General features: G+C 48.5%; 1 protein-coding gene across 2 annotated transcripts in view; it reads right to left on the bottom strand.

Annotated features, from left to right (window-relative positions):
• Nucleotides 1-18,083, bottom strand: part of MED14 (mediator complex subunit 14) — a 1,045,467-nt gene that overhangs the window by 201,732 nt on the left and 825,652 nt on the right. The window contains exon 24 of one of the 2 annotated variants that reach the window (XM_085622932.1): nucleotides 14,988-15,119. The exons of the other annotated variant lie outside the window; for it this stretch is intronic. Within the exon in view, the coding sequence (XP_085479058.1) occupies nucleotides 14,988-15,119 (132 nt within the window). The remainder of the gene's footprint in view (nucleotides 1-14,987; nucleotides 15,120-18,083) is intronic. 2 annotated transcript variants of the gene reach the window in all.

The raw sequence follows: 18,083 nt of genomic DNA on the forward strand, positions 1-18,083 counted from the left end.
GTAACTGGGACTGGGGCGTAACAGCGCTCCACACCTGAAGGATTTACACAGAGATGTGTGCCATGTCGACTCTTCACTTTGTTCTGCACCAAAACACACAGCCTGCAATGGTAGTGTGTGTGTGTATAAAGGTACAGGGCCTCTAAAGGTGGCACAATAAGTTCTGCAACCCTTAGAGGCCTTCCCTGGCCACAGTGCCCTTGGTACCACTAACAAGGGACTGACATGTGGCCAAAGAGGGCCAGTTGGGTTTTGTCTTAATGCAGTTTTAGGGAAAGAACATAGTCCCTGGGTACCTGATTGGCAGGAAACCAGGGCACCCTCAGTCAAAGTACATCAACAGTTTGGCAAAAAGGCGGGGCAACTATGCAAAAAGAGGGCACATTCTTAAATAAACCCCTCCCCCAAACGAAAGAGGATGAGACTAACCTTTCCCTCGAGAATCTCATTGTCTAAGTGGAAGAAACTGGAAAGTCCATCTGCACTGCCGTGGGCAGTTCCAGGTCTGTGTTCCACTATAAAGTCCATTACCTGTAAGGAGATGGACCACCTTAAAAGTTTAGGATTTTCAACTTTAATTTGCATTGGCCATTTTAGAGGTCTGTGGTCAGTATGAACTAGGAAGTGAGTACCAAACAAGTATGGTCTCCGGTTCTTCAGGGACCAAACCACAGCAAAGGGCTTCCTCTCAATGGCACTCCAACGCTGCTCCCTGGGGAGTAGCCGCCTGCTTATAAAAGCAACAAGTTGGCCTTGGCCTTCATCATTGGTCTGGGATAGGACCGCTCCTATCCCTAGCTCAGAGGCATCAGTCTGCACAATGAACTGCTTGGTATAATCTGGATTCTTAAAAATTGGTGCTGAGCACATAGTCTCTTTCGGGGTGTCAAAAGCCTTTTAACAGCTAACTGTCCAGTTTAACTTTTTGGCCATCTTCTTAGAGGTGAGTTCTGCGAAGGGAGTCACAATGGACCCATACCCCTTCATAAACCTCCTGTAGTACCTAGTCAAGCCAAAGAACACCATGTCTTATGTCTGAGTTGTTGGAGCTACCCAGCCCAGGATGGCCTGGATCTTGGGTTGTAAGGGTTGTACTTGGATTTCACCAACAAGGTGGTCCAAATATATCTCTGTTCCCTGCCCTATCTGGCATTTGGATGCCTTGATAGTTAGGCCTGCAATTTGCAGGGCTTTTAAAACCTTCCCCAGGTGGATCAGGTTATCCTGCCAGGTGGAACTAAAGACAGCAATGTCATCTAGATATGCTGCACTAAAGGCATCCAAACCAGCAAGGAATTGATTCACCAACCTTTGGAAGGCGGCAGAGGCATTCTTTAAACCAAAAGGAATAACAGTAAACTGATAATGCCCAGCAGGTGTGTAGAATGCTGTATTTTCTTTTGCGCCTGGTGCCATGCCAGTACCCTGCAGTTAATTCAAAGGTACTTAGAAATTTGGCTGCACCCAATTTGTCCATCAACTCATCAGCTCTTGGGATACGGTGAGCATTTGTCTTGGTGTCAGAGAGGAGCCCTATATAGTCCATACAGAACCTCATTTCTCTCGTTCCACCCTGTGGATGAGGTGTGAGGACTAGAATCACTGGGCTGGCCCAGGGGCTCTCAGAGGGTTCAATAACCCCTAAGCTTCAGCATCTTGCTGATCTTAGCTCTGATGCTCTCCCTAACTTGATCAGACAGTTGATAGATCTTATTTTTGACAGGTACACTGTCCCCAGTGTCCACATCATGGGTACACCAATTTGTCTGACCAGGGATTAAGCAAAAGAGCTTGGCATACTGCTGCAAGACTTGCTTTCAGTCAGCCTGCTGTGGGGCAGAGAGGGTGTCAGAGTAGACAACTCGATCCACTGACCCATCTTTGGGGCTGTAAGGGATGAGGCCAGGGAGAGGTTCACACTCTGTCTCCTGATCCTCATCAGTCAACATCAGCATGGTGGGGTCAGCCCGGTCATGGAAAAGCTTAAGGCGGTTAAAATGGATCACCCTTTTGAATGTCCTGCTTGTGCCCAGGTTTACCAAGTAGGTGACCTCACTTTTTTTCTCTAAGATGGGGTAAGGGCCGCTCCATTTGTCCTGGAGAGCCCTTGGTGCCACAGGCTAAAACAAAACACCTTTTGCCGTGGTTGGAACTTCACCAGTGCATCTTTTTGGTCATACCAGTGCTTCTGGAGCTCCTGGCAGGCCTCAATATTTTTGGAAGCTTTTTCCATGTACTCTGCCGTTCTGGACATTAGGCCTAGTGCATAGTCCACAATATCTTATTTGGGTTCTTGGAGAGGCTTCTCCCAACCCTCTTTTACAAGACAGAGTGGTACCCTAACAGGATGGCGAAACAGAAGTTGAAAGGGGCAAACCCTACTCCCTTCTGGGGCACCTCTCTGTAGGCAAAATTCAAGCAGAAGAGGACATCCCATCTCCTATTGAGCTTTTCAGGGAACCTCATAATCATGCCTTTCAATGTCTTGTTAAACCTCTCAACAAGACCACTGGTTTGTGGGTGATAGGGTGTAGTAAACTCGTACTGCACTCCACACTCTTTCCACATATGTTTTAGGTAAGCAGACATGAAGTTTCACCCTCTGCCTGAAAGTACCTCCTTAGGAAACCCTACCCTGATGAAGACACCAATGATGGCCTTGGCTACTGCAGGAGCTGTAGTAGTCCAAATGGGGACTGCCTCAAGATACCTGGTGGCTTGATCCACTACTACAAGTATAAATTTGTTTCCAGATGCTGAAGGAGGTTCACGTGGACCCACTATGCCCACATCTACCCTTTCAAAGGGAACCTAACCACTGGTAGTGGGATTGAGGGGGCCTTTGGGTGTCCACCTGTTTTCCCACTGATGTGACAGGTGACACAGGAGGTGACAAACTCCTTTACCTTCTGAGACATCTGGGGCCAGTAAAGGTAGATAACTAGCCTTTCCCAACTTTTGGTTTGGCCCAGATGTCCAGCTAGGGGGATGTCATGAGCCAAAGTGAATAATAACTCCCTGTACTTCTGAAGAACTACCACTCTCCTAGTGACTCCAGGGTTGGGGTCTCTGGCTTAAGTGCACAGTAGTCCCTCCTCCCAATAGACTCTGTAGGCACAACTGACATCTCCCTTTTCATGTGCAGCAGCTTGCTGCCTCAGGCTCTCAAGAATTGGACAGGTCTGCTGTCCAAGGCACAGCTCTTCTCTAGTGGGTCCCCATGGGCCTAAGAGCTCAACCTGGTAATGGTCAAGTTCCATGAGCTCAGTTCCCTCTGGGGCTTCCAGGTCCTCTCCATGAGGAGAGGGCCCTGAGGTTTTGGCTGTTCAGAAGCTGGTTTCCCAGTCTTCTCACCTTTCCTCTTGGAAGTTTGGGTCATTCGTTCAGGGTCCAACACTTTTTCACCCGGCTTTTGGCTCTGTGCTCTAGTCTTGACACACACAATCTCAGGGATGTCTAGCATTGCTGCATGGGTTTTCAATTCTAACTCAGTCCATGCGGAGGTCTCCAGGTCATTAACAAGCAGACCGGCAGCTGGACGCTTTGAAGAGACCACTACTTGTTTCAGGCCAGTAACCCCCCCCGTCTAATGCCTGTGGGGGGTCTAGGTGCTGTGAGGTGTATTCTTGGAGTCAGGGCCACTGGGGACCTTCTCTCCCTATGAAGGGGGTGGAGGGACTGGTAGTTAACCTCATCTCCTCCATATTTTTCTTCCTCCTCTGAGAGGTCTTCACCATTCTCAAAGGGATGGTCCTTAGCATACCCAGCCAACAGCTCCTGGAGCTTTTGTTTTGAGGGATGGGACCCCATGTTAATATTTTTAAGTTTACATAGAGACCTTGACTCCCTAAATTCTAAGTGGAGAGAAGAGGTGAGGTTGAGCTCCTCAACCTGGTTCTCTATGTCATTGTTGTTATCTTCACTAACAGCTGTGTTCTTCTTAAGAGACATTCTAACCAAAATTCTAACCCCTAACTTAAGTGAGCTTTTTTTGTTCCAAAATTCTGCAGGGACTTAACCAAGGGTCTAACAAGACTTTTAGTAGTTTGGAAAAATGTGTCAATTCAAAAATCAGAATTCTAAAGACAATTTAAGAGTTCTGTCGTGTTATCAGCTGTTGACCAAGTCAGTTCAACAAATGCAAAGTTGTATATCCCACCGCTGATCCACCAATTTAGGAAGCTGGCTCTGCATATACTATACCAAAATGAGGTATAGTGTGCACAGAGTCCAGTGGAACTCCAAAGGTAGGCAGAGGTAAAAGTATATTGCACCTTACTCTCTATTTGTGGTAGTGTGGGCTAGCAGTAAGGCTTTATCAGAGGGTAGTGTTAAGCATTTGTTGTACACACTCAGGCAAGAAATGATGTCACACACTCAAGGACCGAACTTAAACCAATTTGTTTGTATCAAAAATATTAATCTTATGCAGTGATTTACAGTTGAATGCAGGTTAAAATGCAGAATGTTGAATTACTGGTAAGTTAACAGTTCAAAATTACTTTTTTGTTATTTTACAGATTAATGTGTATGTTACTTTTTAGATTACTTTTGCTAATCAGTGTGATATGCCTAGATATCACACGGAGACATTTCCTAGACAAAAGGAATTCACTTTTAGTACATCTGCAGTTTTTCAAGTTTTCATACAAAACAACTGCACAATTTTCAAGAAAATCAGTCAATGCATTCCTATGGGAGGAAATGGAGTAATCGGTTTACAGGTTAGTAGTTATTTGTGGCAGTTGGTATTCTGGGGTTAGAAACAGGGTTCCCCCAGGGTCGAGGATGCACTCTCAGAACACCCTCGGAGGTACTAGGTCGGCCGGGTGCAGAGTGCTGAGGCCCAATGTTATCCAATGGGGGACAGAAGTCCTCTGGTTGGTGGCTGCTCACGAGCAGGCTCCAAGGATGTGGGAGCAAAGCTCCTGGTGTTAGGCTCAGGGCAAAGGGGGATCCAAGTTAACACCCAAAGTACAACCGCAGAGGGGCAGGGGCTGCAGGGTGCTGTTTTGGTGTCGAGTGCCCTGTTGATTTCATTGGGGATTCTCCGGTTGCAACAAAGACTGCAGGCTGGGGACTCGGATCTTCTGGAGGTGACCACCGGTTAGAGAGGTAAGTAATGTTGTCTGGGGATGCTGGAACACCGTAGGTTGGGCCACCCAAGGCTGTGGGATGTCGGGTGCTGGGGTGTCTTACCAACTCCGGTTGCAGTCAGGGGGATCCTCCAGAAAGGGGCTGCAGGAGTCGATTGGAGATTTGAGACAGGTCAGAGATCACCAAATCTCAGGTTAGGAGAGACCTCCTCGTGGTGTTGGGTCACTCTAACTTGGGCATAGGGTGCAGTGTGGTGCAGACTCACGGATGTGGCTGGAGCCAGAGTCTGTGGGGTGAGCAAATCTGGTTCTCATGGGAGACAAAGTCTTGTTTTCAGAAGGTAGGACAGGTCCTTCGGGTTCTTGAGGGCTGCTGGCTGCAGGACACACCGGGATTTCGATGGAGCAGGTTCGAGGTGCGGACAGGCTGGGGCAAAGTCAGCGGGCATCCACCTCTTCTTAATTCAGCACGGCTTCTTCAGTCCTTCTTCTTCTGGTCGGTTCTTGTCTGAGGAGGAAAGGTTGGGGTTGCCCCTAAATACGAGATTTAGGGTCGTTACAGGTAAAGGCCGGCACCAAGGGGTCCCTTCCTTGAGGTGGGTACAGCCCTATTATGCCACCTTCCAGTAGGAAGGGGGCCTATGCCTCACTCTGGTTGGCTGGGTCCCCTCATCTGCAAGATGGCGGGGACTGAGAGTTGTGTTTCACCTCACCTCCCCCGTCTGAGGGGTGGGGTTGGCAAACCACCCTTCCTCACTTGGTTTTCCCGCCGATTCTCCCACCCAAAGGGGGTGTCAGAATCGGTGGGGGCCAGTTGCTGGAAGCAGTAAAGGCCTGGGATAGCTCACAAAGGCAGCAAGCCTTTGAAGCTTCCCCTTCGCGGGCCCTGCCCATCCTGGGGGAGGAGGCTTTGCACCTCGTCCCAGGATGGGCATTGTTTCAGACCCCCGAGAGCAGCAGGCTCTCGACCTAGGGGTCCAGAAACATGTCTGGTGGTGGCAGCTGGCGAGCAGCCACTCAGCCAGGACACTAGTGTTAGGTCGTTTTTCAGGGGGCATCTCTAAGATGCCCTCAGAGTGCATTTTTCATAAAATCCCACACTGGCATAAGTGTGGGTTTAATGTGCTGAGAAGTTTGATACCAAACTTCCCAGTTTTCAGTAAAGCCATCATGGTGCTGGGGAGTTCTTAATGACAAACTCCCAGCACCATATACTCGTAATGGCAGTACTGCACTTACAATGCCTAAGAATGGGCTTAGACACTGTAGTGGTACAGGGCTCATGCACCTGTACCCTCACCACTGGAATAGTTCACCCAGCTAGAGGGGTGGCTGACCTATGCCAGGGCAGTGGGTTGTAGGCATGGCACACAGGTATGTGTGCTATGTTGACTCTTCACTTTGTTCTGCACCAAAACACGCAGCCTGCAATGGCAGTGTGTGTGTGTAAAGGTACAGGCCTCCAAGTGTGGCACAATAAGTGCTGCAGCCCTTAGAGGCCTTCCCTGGCCACAGAGCCCTTAGTACCTAAGGTACCACTTACAAAGGACTGACATGTGGCCTAAGAGTGCCAATTGGGTTTTGTCTTAATGCCATTTTGGGCCCTGGGTACCTGATTGGCAGGAACCCAGGGCACACTCAGTCAAAGTACAACAGTTTGGCAAAACGTGGGGGCAACCATGCAAAAAGAGGACACTTTCTTACATAAGATAGCTAAGTATCTCCTGGCATGACTCCCTTAACTTTGCTAATGACCAATATCCCTGTGCTTAAAGGAAATAGCCCTCATGATAGACAACTCACTTAAAAATAATTGTGGTACTGGTTACATATGACAGTGGGAAAGAGACTACTCCACATCTGGTCTGAGAGACCCGCCCACCTTGCCAAGGGCAAGAAGTTCACGTTGTACAGTTCTCTGGTCATGCTTAAGGACTGTGAGAGCCCTGTAGAAATGATCCTCCTAGGCTGCCTACAAGCAGCACCTCAGGGCATTTCACAGCAACCTCAGTGCTGCTAACACCTCACTCCTGCGGAGTCTAAATGGCGGTGGTGTGTATTTGCCACACTACTGTTTTGCTGAAGGTTGGGGATAGAGATGGGAGACTGGTGTAGAATACATGCACACCGCTCAATGTAAGGGGATAGAGATTTTTCTGCATTCTTCACAGTTGAGTAGTATGGGGCGCATTCCCCTGCCTTGCACAATGGGTTGGGGCCCAAAAGAATAAAGCCTTGAGGCATAAATGCTAAAAACTGCCCCCAGAGCTGTGTGCATTTGCAAACAGGCTGAGGATAGCCGTGACTGCACTCCGGCACCCTCACAAAAATCAGAGTGAAAGAAGGCAGTCATAGTTCATAGCAGTCCCAAAGAGATATTGAACATCTATCTATAGTACTCTGCATGGTTCAGGTTATATTTCTCTTTCTCTCAAAACTATTTCTAAATTGTGCTCAAAGGAAATAAAAGTATTAGAAATGTGTCAACTACTAGATCTGTCTAATAAGGTACATCGGAATCTTTTTATCCATTGCTGTATTTGTGGTCTTCCAAAACATCAGCAATGTAACCCGATTCACTTGATGTATGCTAATAGCATCTAATACCAGTGAACCATACATTTAGCACAGATTTTAGTCACTAAGATATCTCCAGCAAACTCACAAAAGGAGCCATTGACCTATACAAGACCTTTAACTTTTTGCCTATTTATTTTTCATTATATAATATTCTCTGATCTGATCCACCAGACTACCGCAGTCAACTGGTATCCTTTATGATCCAGTTTAAGTTAATTGAAACCAAGATATCATTTTGACAACAAAATGGGGGGTTGTTCTAACAAACTCTCTGCCATGATGAGAAGTGGCAGGAAGAGCTTTGGAAATGAAATTAGAATAGCAGACTATTTGCTAATGCAATAAGAAATGAGCACATAGTTGATTATCAAAAAAAGAAACAAGCACATGGAAAGGATGAGAGCAAAGGAAATTCGAAAAAGATGGATAAAGACTTTGTATGAAACAAGAGCAAACAGGCTGGAGAAAGATATGAGGATGAAAAGATAAAACCTGAAGGAGAGGATGTGTAATGAATATGCTACTTACCAGTATGCATCTGTTCTTGGCATGTAGGGCTGCTGACATTCATATCTGTGCATAGATCGCCGCCTAGTGTTGGGTCCGGATGTTTGCACGTTGTTGTCCTGGAAGAGTCTTCGAAGTATCCTGAGATAGGTGACTCCTCCCCTGGACCATAGTGCGCATGGGCATCCTCTCCATCCTCAGATTGTTTTTCGCCATTGTGGCAGTGATGGAGTAGATACAGAAAGCGATGACCATGCTATACAGTAATTCTGAGAGCTGCAGCTGCTACAGGCGCCGGGGAGGAGGGTGGGCGATATGAATGTCAGCAGCCCTACATGCCAAGAACAGATGCATACTGGTAAGTAGCATATTCAGTTCGAGGCATGTGGGCTGCTGAATTCATATCTGTGCATAGAATACATAGCAGTACCTCCTATTAGCGGCGGCTACCAGTGCCAGCTGCAGCGGTCTGAAAAAGAGTTTTGAGAACAGCCTGTCCTACAGCTGCCTGCGGTTTTGATTGCACATCTACACAGTAGTGTTTGGTAAATGTATATGTAGTGGACCAGGTGGCTGCTCTACATATATCATGCAAAGGAATGTTTCCCAGGAAAGCCATGGAGGCCCCTAACTTACGTGTTGAGTGGGCTCGTGGGGGAATCGTTAATGTGCGTTTAGCCTTTTGATAGCCAATTTGAATACATTTAACGATCCATCTGGCTATACCTGCTTTGGAGATGGCGTTACCTTTGTGGTGTGGGGCAAAGGCAACGAAAAGTTGTTTTTTTCCCCTGAAGACTTTAGTCCTGTCTATATAGTACATGAGGGCTCTCTTTACATCCAGTGTATGGAGTTCTCTTTCTGCGACAGTTTGTGGGTTTTGAAAGAAAACAGGCAGTTCAATAGTTTGAGTCATGTGGAACTGCGAGATCACTTTGGGCATGAATTTTGGGTTGGTACGTAGTACAACCCTGTTTGCGTGAACCTGTATGAATGGCTCTTGAATGGTTAGTGCCTGGAGTTCACTAACTCTCCTCAAAGAAGTGATCGCTACTAGGAAAGCTACTTTCCAGGTGAGGAACTGAATCTCGCATGAGTGTAGAGGTTCGAAGGGTGGACCCATCAGGCGTGTGAGGACCAAGTTGAGGTTCCACATTGGAGCTGGTGGGTGGCTTGGAGGAATTACTCGTTTGAGTCCTTCCAAGAATGCTTTGACGGCAGGCACTCTGAATAGAGAGAGGTGCTGCCTGGTCTGGAGATAGGCTGATATTGCGGTCAAATGGACACGTATTGAGGTGTATGCCAGATTGCATCGGTATAGGTGTAAGAGGTAACAAATTATGTTTTGGATGGATGCATCTAGCGGGTTAATGTCATTGTTATTGCAATAAATTACGAACCTTTTCCATTTGGCTGCATAGCAAGCTCTGGTAGTGGGTCTTCTAGCTTCCTTAATGATGTCCATACAGTCAGGTGGCAGATTCAGGTAGCCAAACTCTAGGACTTCAGGCGCCAGATTGCCAGGTTCAGCTGTTGCGGATCTTGGTGCTGAATCTCTCCATGGTTCTGCGTCAAATGCGCGGGTTTGATCCGCAGCCTTTGATGCGGCACCACGGAAAGTTCGAGAAAGGTGGTGTACCATGGTTGGCGTGCCCACGCTGGAGCAACCAGGACGAGTGTCAGTGAGTGTTGTCTGAGTTTGCGCGCCACCAGCGGTATCAATGGTGCTGGGGGAAAAGCGTACGCAAATCTGCCGGACCAGTTCATCCATATCGCATTGCCCTGCGACTGCGGATGTGGGAACCTGGCGGCTAAGCTTTGGCATTTTGCGTTTTCGCTTGTGGCGAATAGGTCTATCTCTGGATGACCCCACTGCTGGAAGTACGGTTGGAGTACTGATGGGTGTAACTCCCACTCGTGCATCTGGTGGCTGTGTCTGCTGAGCAGATCCGCCATCTGGTTGTCCTTGCCGGGGAGGTGTTCCGCCATGAGGAACATGTTCCTCTGAATGGCCCACTTCCACATGCTCTGAGCCAGATGAGACAACTGTGGAGAGTGTGTTCCTCCCTGCTTTTGTATGTAGTACATGGCGGTCATGTTGTCCGTCCGGATCAACACGACCTTGTTGCACAGATGTACTTTGAATGCCTTCATGGCTAGGAAGACTGCCATCAGTTCCAGAAGGTTGATGTGCATCTTCTTTTGTTGTGTTGTCCATAGTCCCTGCACTGTGTAATTGAGTACATGAGCTCCCCATCCCTGGAGAGACGCGTCCGCTGTCAGTATTATTTGTGGAACAGGCTCTTGGAACGGTCGGCCCTTGCAAAGGTTTTGTGGGTTCCACCAATGCAGAGAGTTGTATGCCCGACCGCTCACCAACACTAGGTCTTTCAGTTGCCCGTGAGCCTGATTCCATTGACGTGCTAAGCACTCCTGAAGCGGGCGCATATGTAGTCTCGCGTGTGGGACTATGAAGATGCAGGAGGCCATCATGCCTATCAACTGCATGAACACTCGCGCGGGAAGGGAGTGTTGAGGTTTGAACTTTGAGATCAGCATTTGTATGCTGTTGATCCTCACTAAATTTGGCTGAGCTGTGGCTGCCAGAGTGTCTATGGTCGCACCTAGGTACTGTTGTACGTGTGCGGGTTGGAGATGTGATTTTGGGTAATTTAGTGAGAACCCCAGACTGTGAAGAAGGTGAATGGTGTGGGACATGTGGCTAGCACATTGCTGGGCTGACTTTGCCTGAACAAGCCAGTCGTCCAGGTAAGGGTAGACGTGAATGTGCTGCCTCCGTAGATGTGCAGCCACAGTAGCTAGGCACTTTGTGAAAACTCTGGGTGCTGTTGTCACGCCGAAGGGGAGAACCTTGAATTGGTAGTGCTGCCCTTGAATAGTGAACCTGAGATATTTTCTGTGTGAGGGGTGAATGGGTATGTGGAAATATGCGTCTTTGAGATCTAGCGTGGCTAGGAAGTCTCCCTGTTTGAGCAGCGGGAGGACTTGTTGTAGGGTGAGCATGTGGAAATGCTCTGACAGAATGTAGCGGTTGAGGGGTCTCAGGTCTAGTATAGGTCTGAGTGACCCGTCCTTTTTTGGTATTAAGAAGTACAGGGAGTATATCCCCATGCCTTGCTCGTGGACGGGTACGACCTCTATTGCGCCTTTTTCCAGCATACTTAGTACTTCCTGCTGTAAGAGCGCTAAGTGCTCTGAGGACATAGGACGGTGTTTTGGCGGTATTGTGGGTGGAGTGGAGGTTAATTCTAGGCAGTAACCGTGTTTGATAATATCTTTGACCCACCTGACCGTGGTGATGGAGTTCCACGTGGACAGGAACCTTTGTAGCCTTCCCCCGACAGGTGTTGTGGTCGGGAGGAAGGGAGAGGGCGTCACTGTTTGTTCTTGGGGGAGGACCTGGTATTGCCGTATCCGCGTCCTCTGCCCTTTGTGCTGGAGCCACGATACCCACCCCGGGTGTTTTTATTGTAGGTACTTTGTGTGTTGCCCTTGTTGTAGGTTTGCTGTGACCCCTGTCCTCTGCCTGCTCCTCTATTCCCGGGGCGACGAAAGGAGCCACTCCGAAAGGTCTGTGTTTGGAGAGCCCCCATGGACTTTGCAGTGTCTGTGTCCTTTTTTATTTTCTCTAGGGTGGTGTCAACTTCCGGCCCGAATAAGTAGTCGGGGTTGACCGGCTGATTGAGAATGTTATTTTGAACCTCAGGTTTGAATCCGGAGATTCGTAACCAGGCGTGTCGTCGTAGCATGACGCTGGTGTTTATTGCTCTGGCAGCTGTATCTGCGGCATCCAGTGCACACTTAATGGATGCGTTTGTGAGGAGTTGTCCCTCCCTGATAAGGATCTCTGCTCCCTCTTTGTATTGGTCAGGGAGATGTTGGAGTAGGGTTTCTAATGTGTCATAGTGTGCGCGATCGTAGCGAGCTAGGAGCGCCTGTGTATTGGCAATACGCCATATGTTAGCTGCCTGGGCTGCCACCCGTTTGCCGGAGGTCTCTAGCACCTTGGACTCTTTGTCCGGGGGAGGAGCATCCCCAGTTGTTTGCGAGTGTGCCCGTTTGCGAGCATTTGCGACTACGATGGAATCTAGAGGCAACTGGCCTCTAATGTACGTAGGGTCCCCAGGCGCCGACCTATATTTTTTGTCGATCCTGGGGTTTATCACTCTTGCCCTGGTGGGTTCTTTGAAAATGTCCTTTGCTGGTTTGAGGACACCTTTTAGCATGGGTAGAGTTTTGATATTCCTTTCTGAGGATGCGAAAGTATCCATTAGAAAATCGTCCTCGATTGTGTCAGAGTGGAGTTGCACACCATGATTTTCCGCAGCACGTTCAATTAGGGCGTTGAATGCGGCAGTGTCCTCTGTGGGAGACGTTTTTGCGCCATAGAGCTGCGTGTCCTGTGTATCCATAGGTGCACCTGTGTCTACAGGGTCATCCCAAGCCTGGTCAGGGTCCTGTTGGCCCTCAGGGTCCATCCCTCTTGGGTAGGGGACGTCGTCACCCATATAGTCCTCCAAAACGTCGGTTTCGGAGTGTGTCGGGGAGAAGGACTGTGGATCTGGGTAGGAGGTATGGAGACGTTCGTAAAGAACTGGCTCCGAATCCGCTGGCAGCTTTTTCTTCAGCGGGATCTGGTAGGAGTCCAAAGCGTGTTCGGAAGATATTCTCCGCTTGTGGAGCATAATTCTGCCGGTGTCGGCATCGATGATGTGAGATGGTGACGTCTCCGTAGGAGAGCGTTCGGCAGGTGTGATCCTAGTTTGGGTGACACGAGTTCTTATTTCAAACATTTTTGACGCCGTGGATGGCGGCAGGCCAAAAGTGATATGAGGTGTCGCTGGAGAAGCTTTTTGAGCTTTTTTCGGCTCTGGGCCCGACGTGTCCTGGAGGGCTGCCTTTTCTTTGATGCGTTGCAAGGATTCTGCAACTTGTCGCACCTGGAGCGCCGACGGTTGTTTGGCGCCGAGCGGTTCAGTAGAGGCAGGCATGGGCTTCTTTGGGGCCACGGGGTCATCGAGTCGAGGAGAGGCGGTAGCCGTTGACGACGTCGATGATTGTGCCTTAGGTGCTGCTTTCGAAGGGGTGTGCGACGCAGCGGCCATTTTGACCTTCGTGGCCGGAGCCGATTGTTTCGGTGCCTGGTGCAGAGGCGGTTTGTCGGTGCCGATGGCCTTTTTCCGTGTGTCGGCGCCGACGTCTGCTGCTGCGAGTTCGGCACCGAAGTCCCGTTTGGTGCGGTCGGTGCCGACGGGTTTTGCTGGCGTCGAAGGTGTAGTGGGCTTCGATCCGACCAGTACCACTTTCAGTTTCGGTTTCTGTGGAACCGACACGACTTTTGGTTTCGGTTTCGATGAAGGGAAACCAGCCGGTTTGGGTCCTAATGGCTGTCGCTGAATGTCCGAGGCCGGGCCCGAGGGCGGGGCCGAAGAACCGCGAGATAGGTCTTGGGTAAGGCCCGAAGGCGATCCCTCGACCGGAGCCATAGACTGACGCACTGGGATATCCTCCGTCTGTACGGGTAGGCCTTGCTCGTCACCGGAGCCACTTTCTTCGGCCCCTAAGGCCTCATCGTAGTCTCCTACCTCGGTGTCGTCTTCATCTCTGTGAAAGAGTTGTTCTTCGATGTCTTCCGATCCGGAATCGTGTTCGGAAGCGGGGCTGGAGGGCAGGTTCTCCACGCTTCAAGTCTCGCCGCTCGTCGATTCCGAAGGGTCTTCTTGGATCGGAATCGGGCACAGGCCATACATGTGGATTCGTCGTGATCCGGTGAAAGGCATTTGTTGCACACCGGGTGGACGTCGATATGGGGATATTTCGCATTGCAAACAGGACACCGCTTGAATGGTGTCCTCGATTCCATCGTCGATGGTGTCGATGGTCGATGCGAAAAAGTTGTTTTTGAAGTTAATAAACTAACAAGTAACTGTCGATACCGATCGGGAACAGTACCGACGCGAACTAAAGGCCTTTTGGCCTGAAAAAAGGTTTTCCTAACTTGAGTCAAGATAAGCACATCCGAACCCAATGGCGGAAAAAAACAATCTGAGGATGGAGAGGATGCCCATGCGCACTATGATCCAGGGGAGGAGTCACCTATCTCAGGATACTTCGAAGACTCTTCCAGGACAACAACGTGCAAACATCCGGACCCAACACTAGGCGGCGATCTATGCACAGATATGAATTCAGCAGCCCACATGCCTCGAACACTTAAGCTCAGCAGTAAAGAAGTGTGTCCAAAGGAGGCCCGATTCCCACCAAATACCATAGCCAGTAGCAACTAAACAATATGGCATGTTTGGCAAGTATGGAATAATGGAAGAATAACCACAGGGAAGAACTTTTGAATTGGATTAAATTGCGCAAGAGGGAGGAGAGTGCTCATGAAGCATGGTGCCTCTTATCCTCCCTTGAAATGTGTCAATGCTATTTGTTAACATAAATTTATATTTAAGGAAAATGTTTTTCATTGGAAACTCAAGTAATTACAGTGGACTTTGTGTACTGTTTGTGAATAACACCAAAGAAGCGCATTTATATAAAAAAGTACAAAAGTTACAGATGCTGGAAATTTGATTCTATCTATAAAAGCACAAACTACTAAAATTATGTATTTATGCAGCAAAAATGGATTAAGCACAATTTAATTTTTATTGTATCTTTGAATTACCTTAAGCAGAAAACCACATCTTTTAATTGTTTTTTCAGTGGTTCGAAACATTACATAATCAAACTTTATGTTGTGGCTTGAAGTGTCCCTTTCCCAGAGTTAGAACTCACCATGTGGACTGGCAAAGTTAGCTGTTTGCCCCATTGACATTCCAAGGGAAGAAGGGGAGGGAGTTGTACCAAACGATGCAGGCGACGGTGCTCTTAATGCACCACTAGGAGAACTTGCAGCATGCAGATTTCCTTAAGGGGAGAAATAAACAGAAAGACAGGTTACTTACCTGCCGTATGGTTCTCTTAGACATATATTCTTCCTAACAGAATGTCAAATCTTGACCTTCCTTAGGCTGTATTATGTGAATCTGAAAATCATGACCCATCACCGTTAATGTGCCTTTAACACATGTAATCAGCAGCCCAATACATGCCATGGGCAGCCATCTTGGTTCTAAAATGAAACATGAGCCTTGCAAATAAAATTAAACGTGAGATATATTGCAATAATAATGGCAATTGAGATCTTAAGTTACTCTGTTTGTCAGCACAGCACCTTGATTACCTCCTGCAGATCTTAGCTACTTCAAATTCAAGTAGCACTCTAAAGTGGCCAGTTAAGTGTCACACATTGCTCACCAAATAACCCTTTGACATAAAATTTACCAGATACAACAAATAGTTTCTCACTGCTTCAACGGAGCAGCTGAAGAGAGATATCCTTGAGAGAAGATTTTGAAGAACTGCTAATCCAAAATGCATCTAACCTATTTTGTTAAAACGATGTTATTGGCATTTGCATTTAAGGTTACAGTAAATGATACAGGATTCATATTTTGTGAACAGTTCTTTCCCTCCTTACTATAAAATGCATCTTACTTGTATCCTACACATTATATTGTAAAAGAAATGCAAAGAATACCAGGAAGCGCTCTACAATATCTCATCAAGAATTTTGTTTTGAATAAAGCAAACACCTAGAAGATTATTCAGAGTTTGTGAAACCTTTTGATTTAATAACATGGTTCGACAATTGCATTACAGCAACCAATAATCATGGCATTAATGAAATTGTGGAAAAACACAGAACAAAGCGTCCTTACATTCTTAAAACTGCAGTAATGCACAAGTTACTACTTGTGTAACGATATATCTGTAAGAGACATTAGTTAATGATAGATTCCTTACCTTAGAATATTCCCCAGGCGTCAGACTGGATCCGGAAAGCTTTCTGCTTAGCAGTACCCTTGCGCGCCAGTAGGTGGCCCCGTGCGGCTCCACGCCCGTAACTGGCGTCGTGCGCGCCGGGATGACGTCACGGAGGCTACTTAGGCGCCACCCATGCACGCTGATGTCAGTTCTGCACACAACTTTCCACGCTGAAACGCAGTCATGCGAGAAACTGACCTTTGGTGCACAAAACTAGGGCCCTAAAAGTGGATGACCTTAACCCTAGTAATCAGTTCCCAGAACGGGGAGGATGGGTGGGGCGGTAAGGAATCTATCACTAACTAATGTCTCTTACAGATATATCGTTACACAAGTAGTAACTTGGGCATCTGAAAGAGACACGTTAGTGATCGATTCATTACCTTAGAATAGATACCCCAGCATTACCAACCCCGGTGGTGGGTCTGCGAACAAGATTACACCAGAAAATCACGGAGCACAGAACGGCCAAAGAAGCCGTCTCTCCGGACCTGACTGTCAAGGCAGTAGTGCTTGGTAAACGTGTGCAGCGAGGCCCATGTAGCTGCCTGACAAATATCCTGCAAGGGGACACCGTGTCCCAAGGCATTAGTGGCTGCAGTTGCCCTGGTCGAATGGGCACGCAGTCCCACAAGAGACTCCTTCTTGGCCAAGGAGGAACATGCTTTGATGTACAGAACGATCCACCGGGAGATGGTCCGTTTGTGCACCGCCCAACCTCTTTTGGCACCTGCGTAGCCAACAAAGAGTTGATCATCCACCTGGAACTGCTGCGTACACTGCAGATAGAATGCAAGCGCACGTTTTGGGTCCAGACAGTGGAGCTGCTTCTCTTCCCTTGAAGGATGCGGAGGCGGAAAAAAGGTAGGCAAAGTGATGGTCTGCCCGATGTGGAAGGGCGTGCCAACTTTTGGCAAGAAAGAAGGACGTGTCCTCAGAACCACCTTTTCCGGATGAACAGAAAGGAAATGAGGTTTGGAAGAAAGAGCCTGGAGCTCACTCACTCTCCTGGCAGAGGTGATAGCTACCAGGAAAGCCGTCTTGAGAGTAAGAAGACGTAAGGGACAGTTATGAAGGGGCTCAAAGGGAACGCACATCAGAAAAGTCAAGACAAGATTCAAGTCCCACTGAGGCATTATGAAGGGCACAGGTGGGAACGTATGCGTAATGCCCTTAAGAAAACGGTTAACAACCGGGGACTTAAGAGAAGGCTGATCAGGAAGCCGTAGAAAGGCAGAGATGGCCGAAAGATAACCTTTAACAGTGCCCAGAGCAGAGCCTTGCTGGGCCAAAGAGAGAAGCAACAGAAGAAACTCAGAAAGGGGGGCAGAAAGGGGTTCCACACTCTTAGCTGTGCACCATGCCACAAATCTGTTCCACCGACAGGCGTACACCGTTTTAGTGGAGAGACGCCTGGCTGCCAGGATGACATCACAGACTTCGGGAGGAAGATCGAAAGGTGTCAACTGTCGCCGCTCAATCTCCAAGCATGGAGGTGGAGGCTGGACAGGTTCGGGTGGAGGACCGTCCCCTGCTGCTGCGACAGAAGATCCTCCCAAAGAGGCAGACGGGTTTCGGGGGATCGATGCTCGTACTGAGTAGCTCGGGATACCATATTCTTCGAGCCCAGTCCGGTATCACAAGAATAACTTGGGCCCGGTCGCGGCTGATCTTCTTCAGCACTCTGGGCAGAAGTGGTATAGGCGGAACGGCGTACAATAGACCGCAGCTCCACTCGAGACGAAAAGCGTCTCCGAGCGAGTGCCGCCTTGGAAATTCCAACGCGCAGAACTGAAGACATTGCGCGTTCTCTTCGGTGGCGAATAGATGCTCTCCCCATCGCAGAAAGAGACCTTGCGCCACGTCCAATTTCAGGTGCCACTCGTGATCCACAATGCACCGGCGGCTGAGTTCGTCCACCCCGGCGTTCATAGAACCTGCCAGGTGTTGAACCACCAAGGTAATGCCGGGATGTCCCAGCTACGTCCAGAGGCACAGAGCCTC

Source organism: Triturus cristatus, chromosome 8 (genome assembly GCF_964204655.1).
Source record: "Triturus cristatus chromosome 8, aTriCri1.1, whole genome shotgun sequence".
NCBI lineage: Eukaryota > Metazoa > Chordata > Amphibia > Caudata > Salamandridae > Triturus > Triturus cristatus.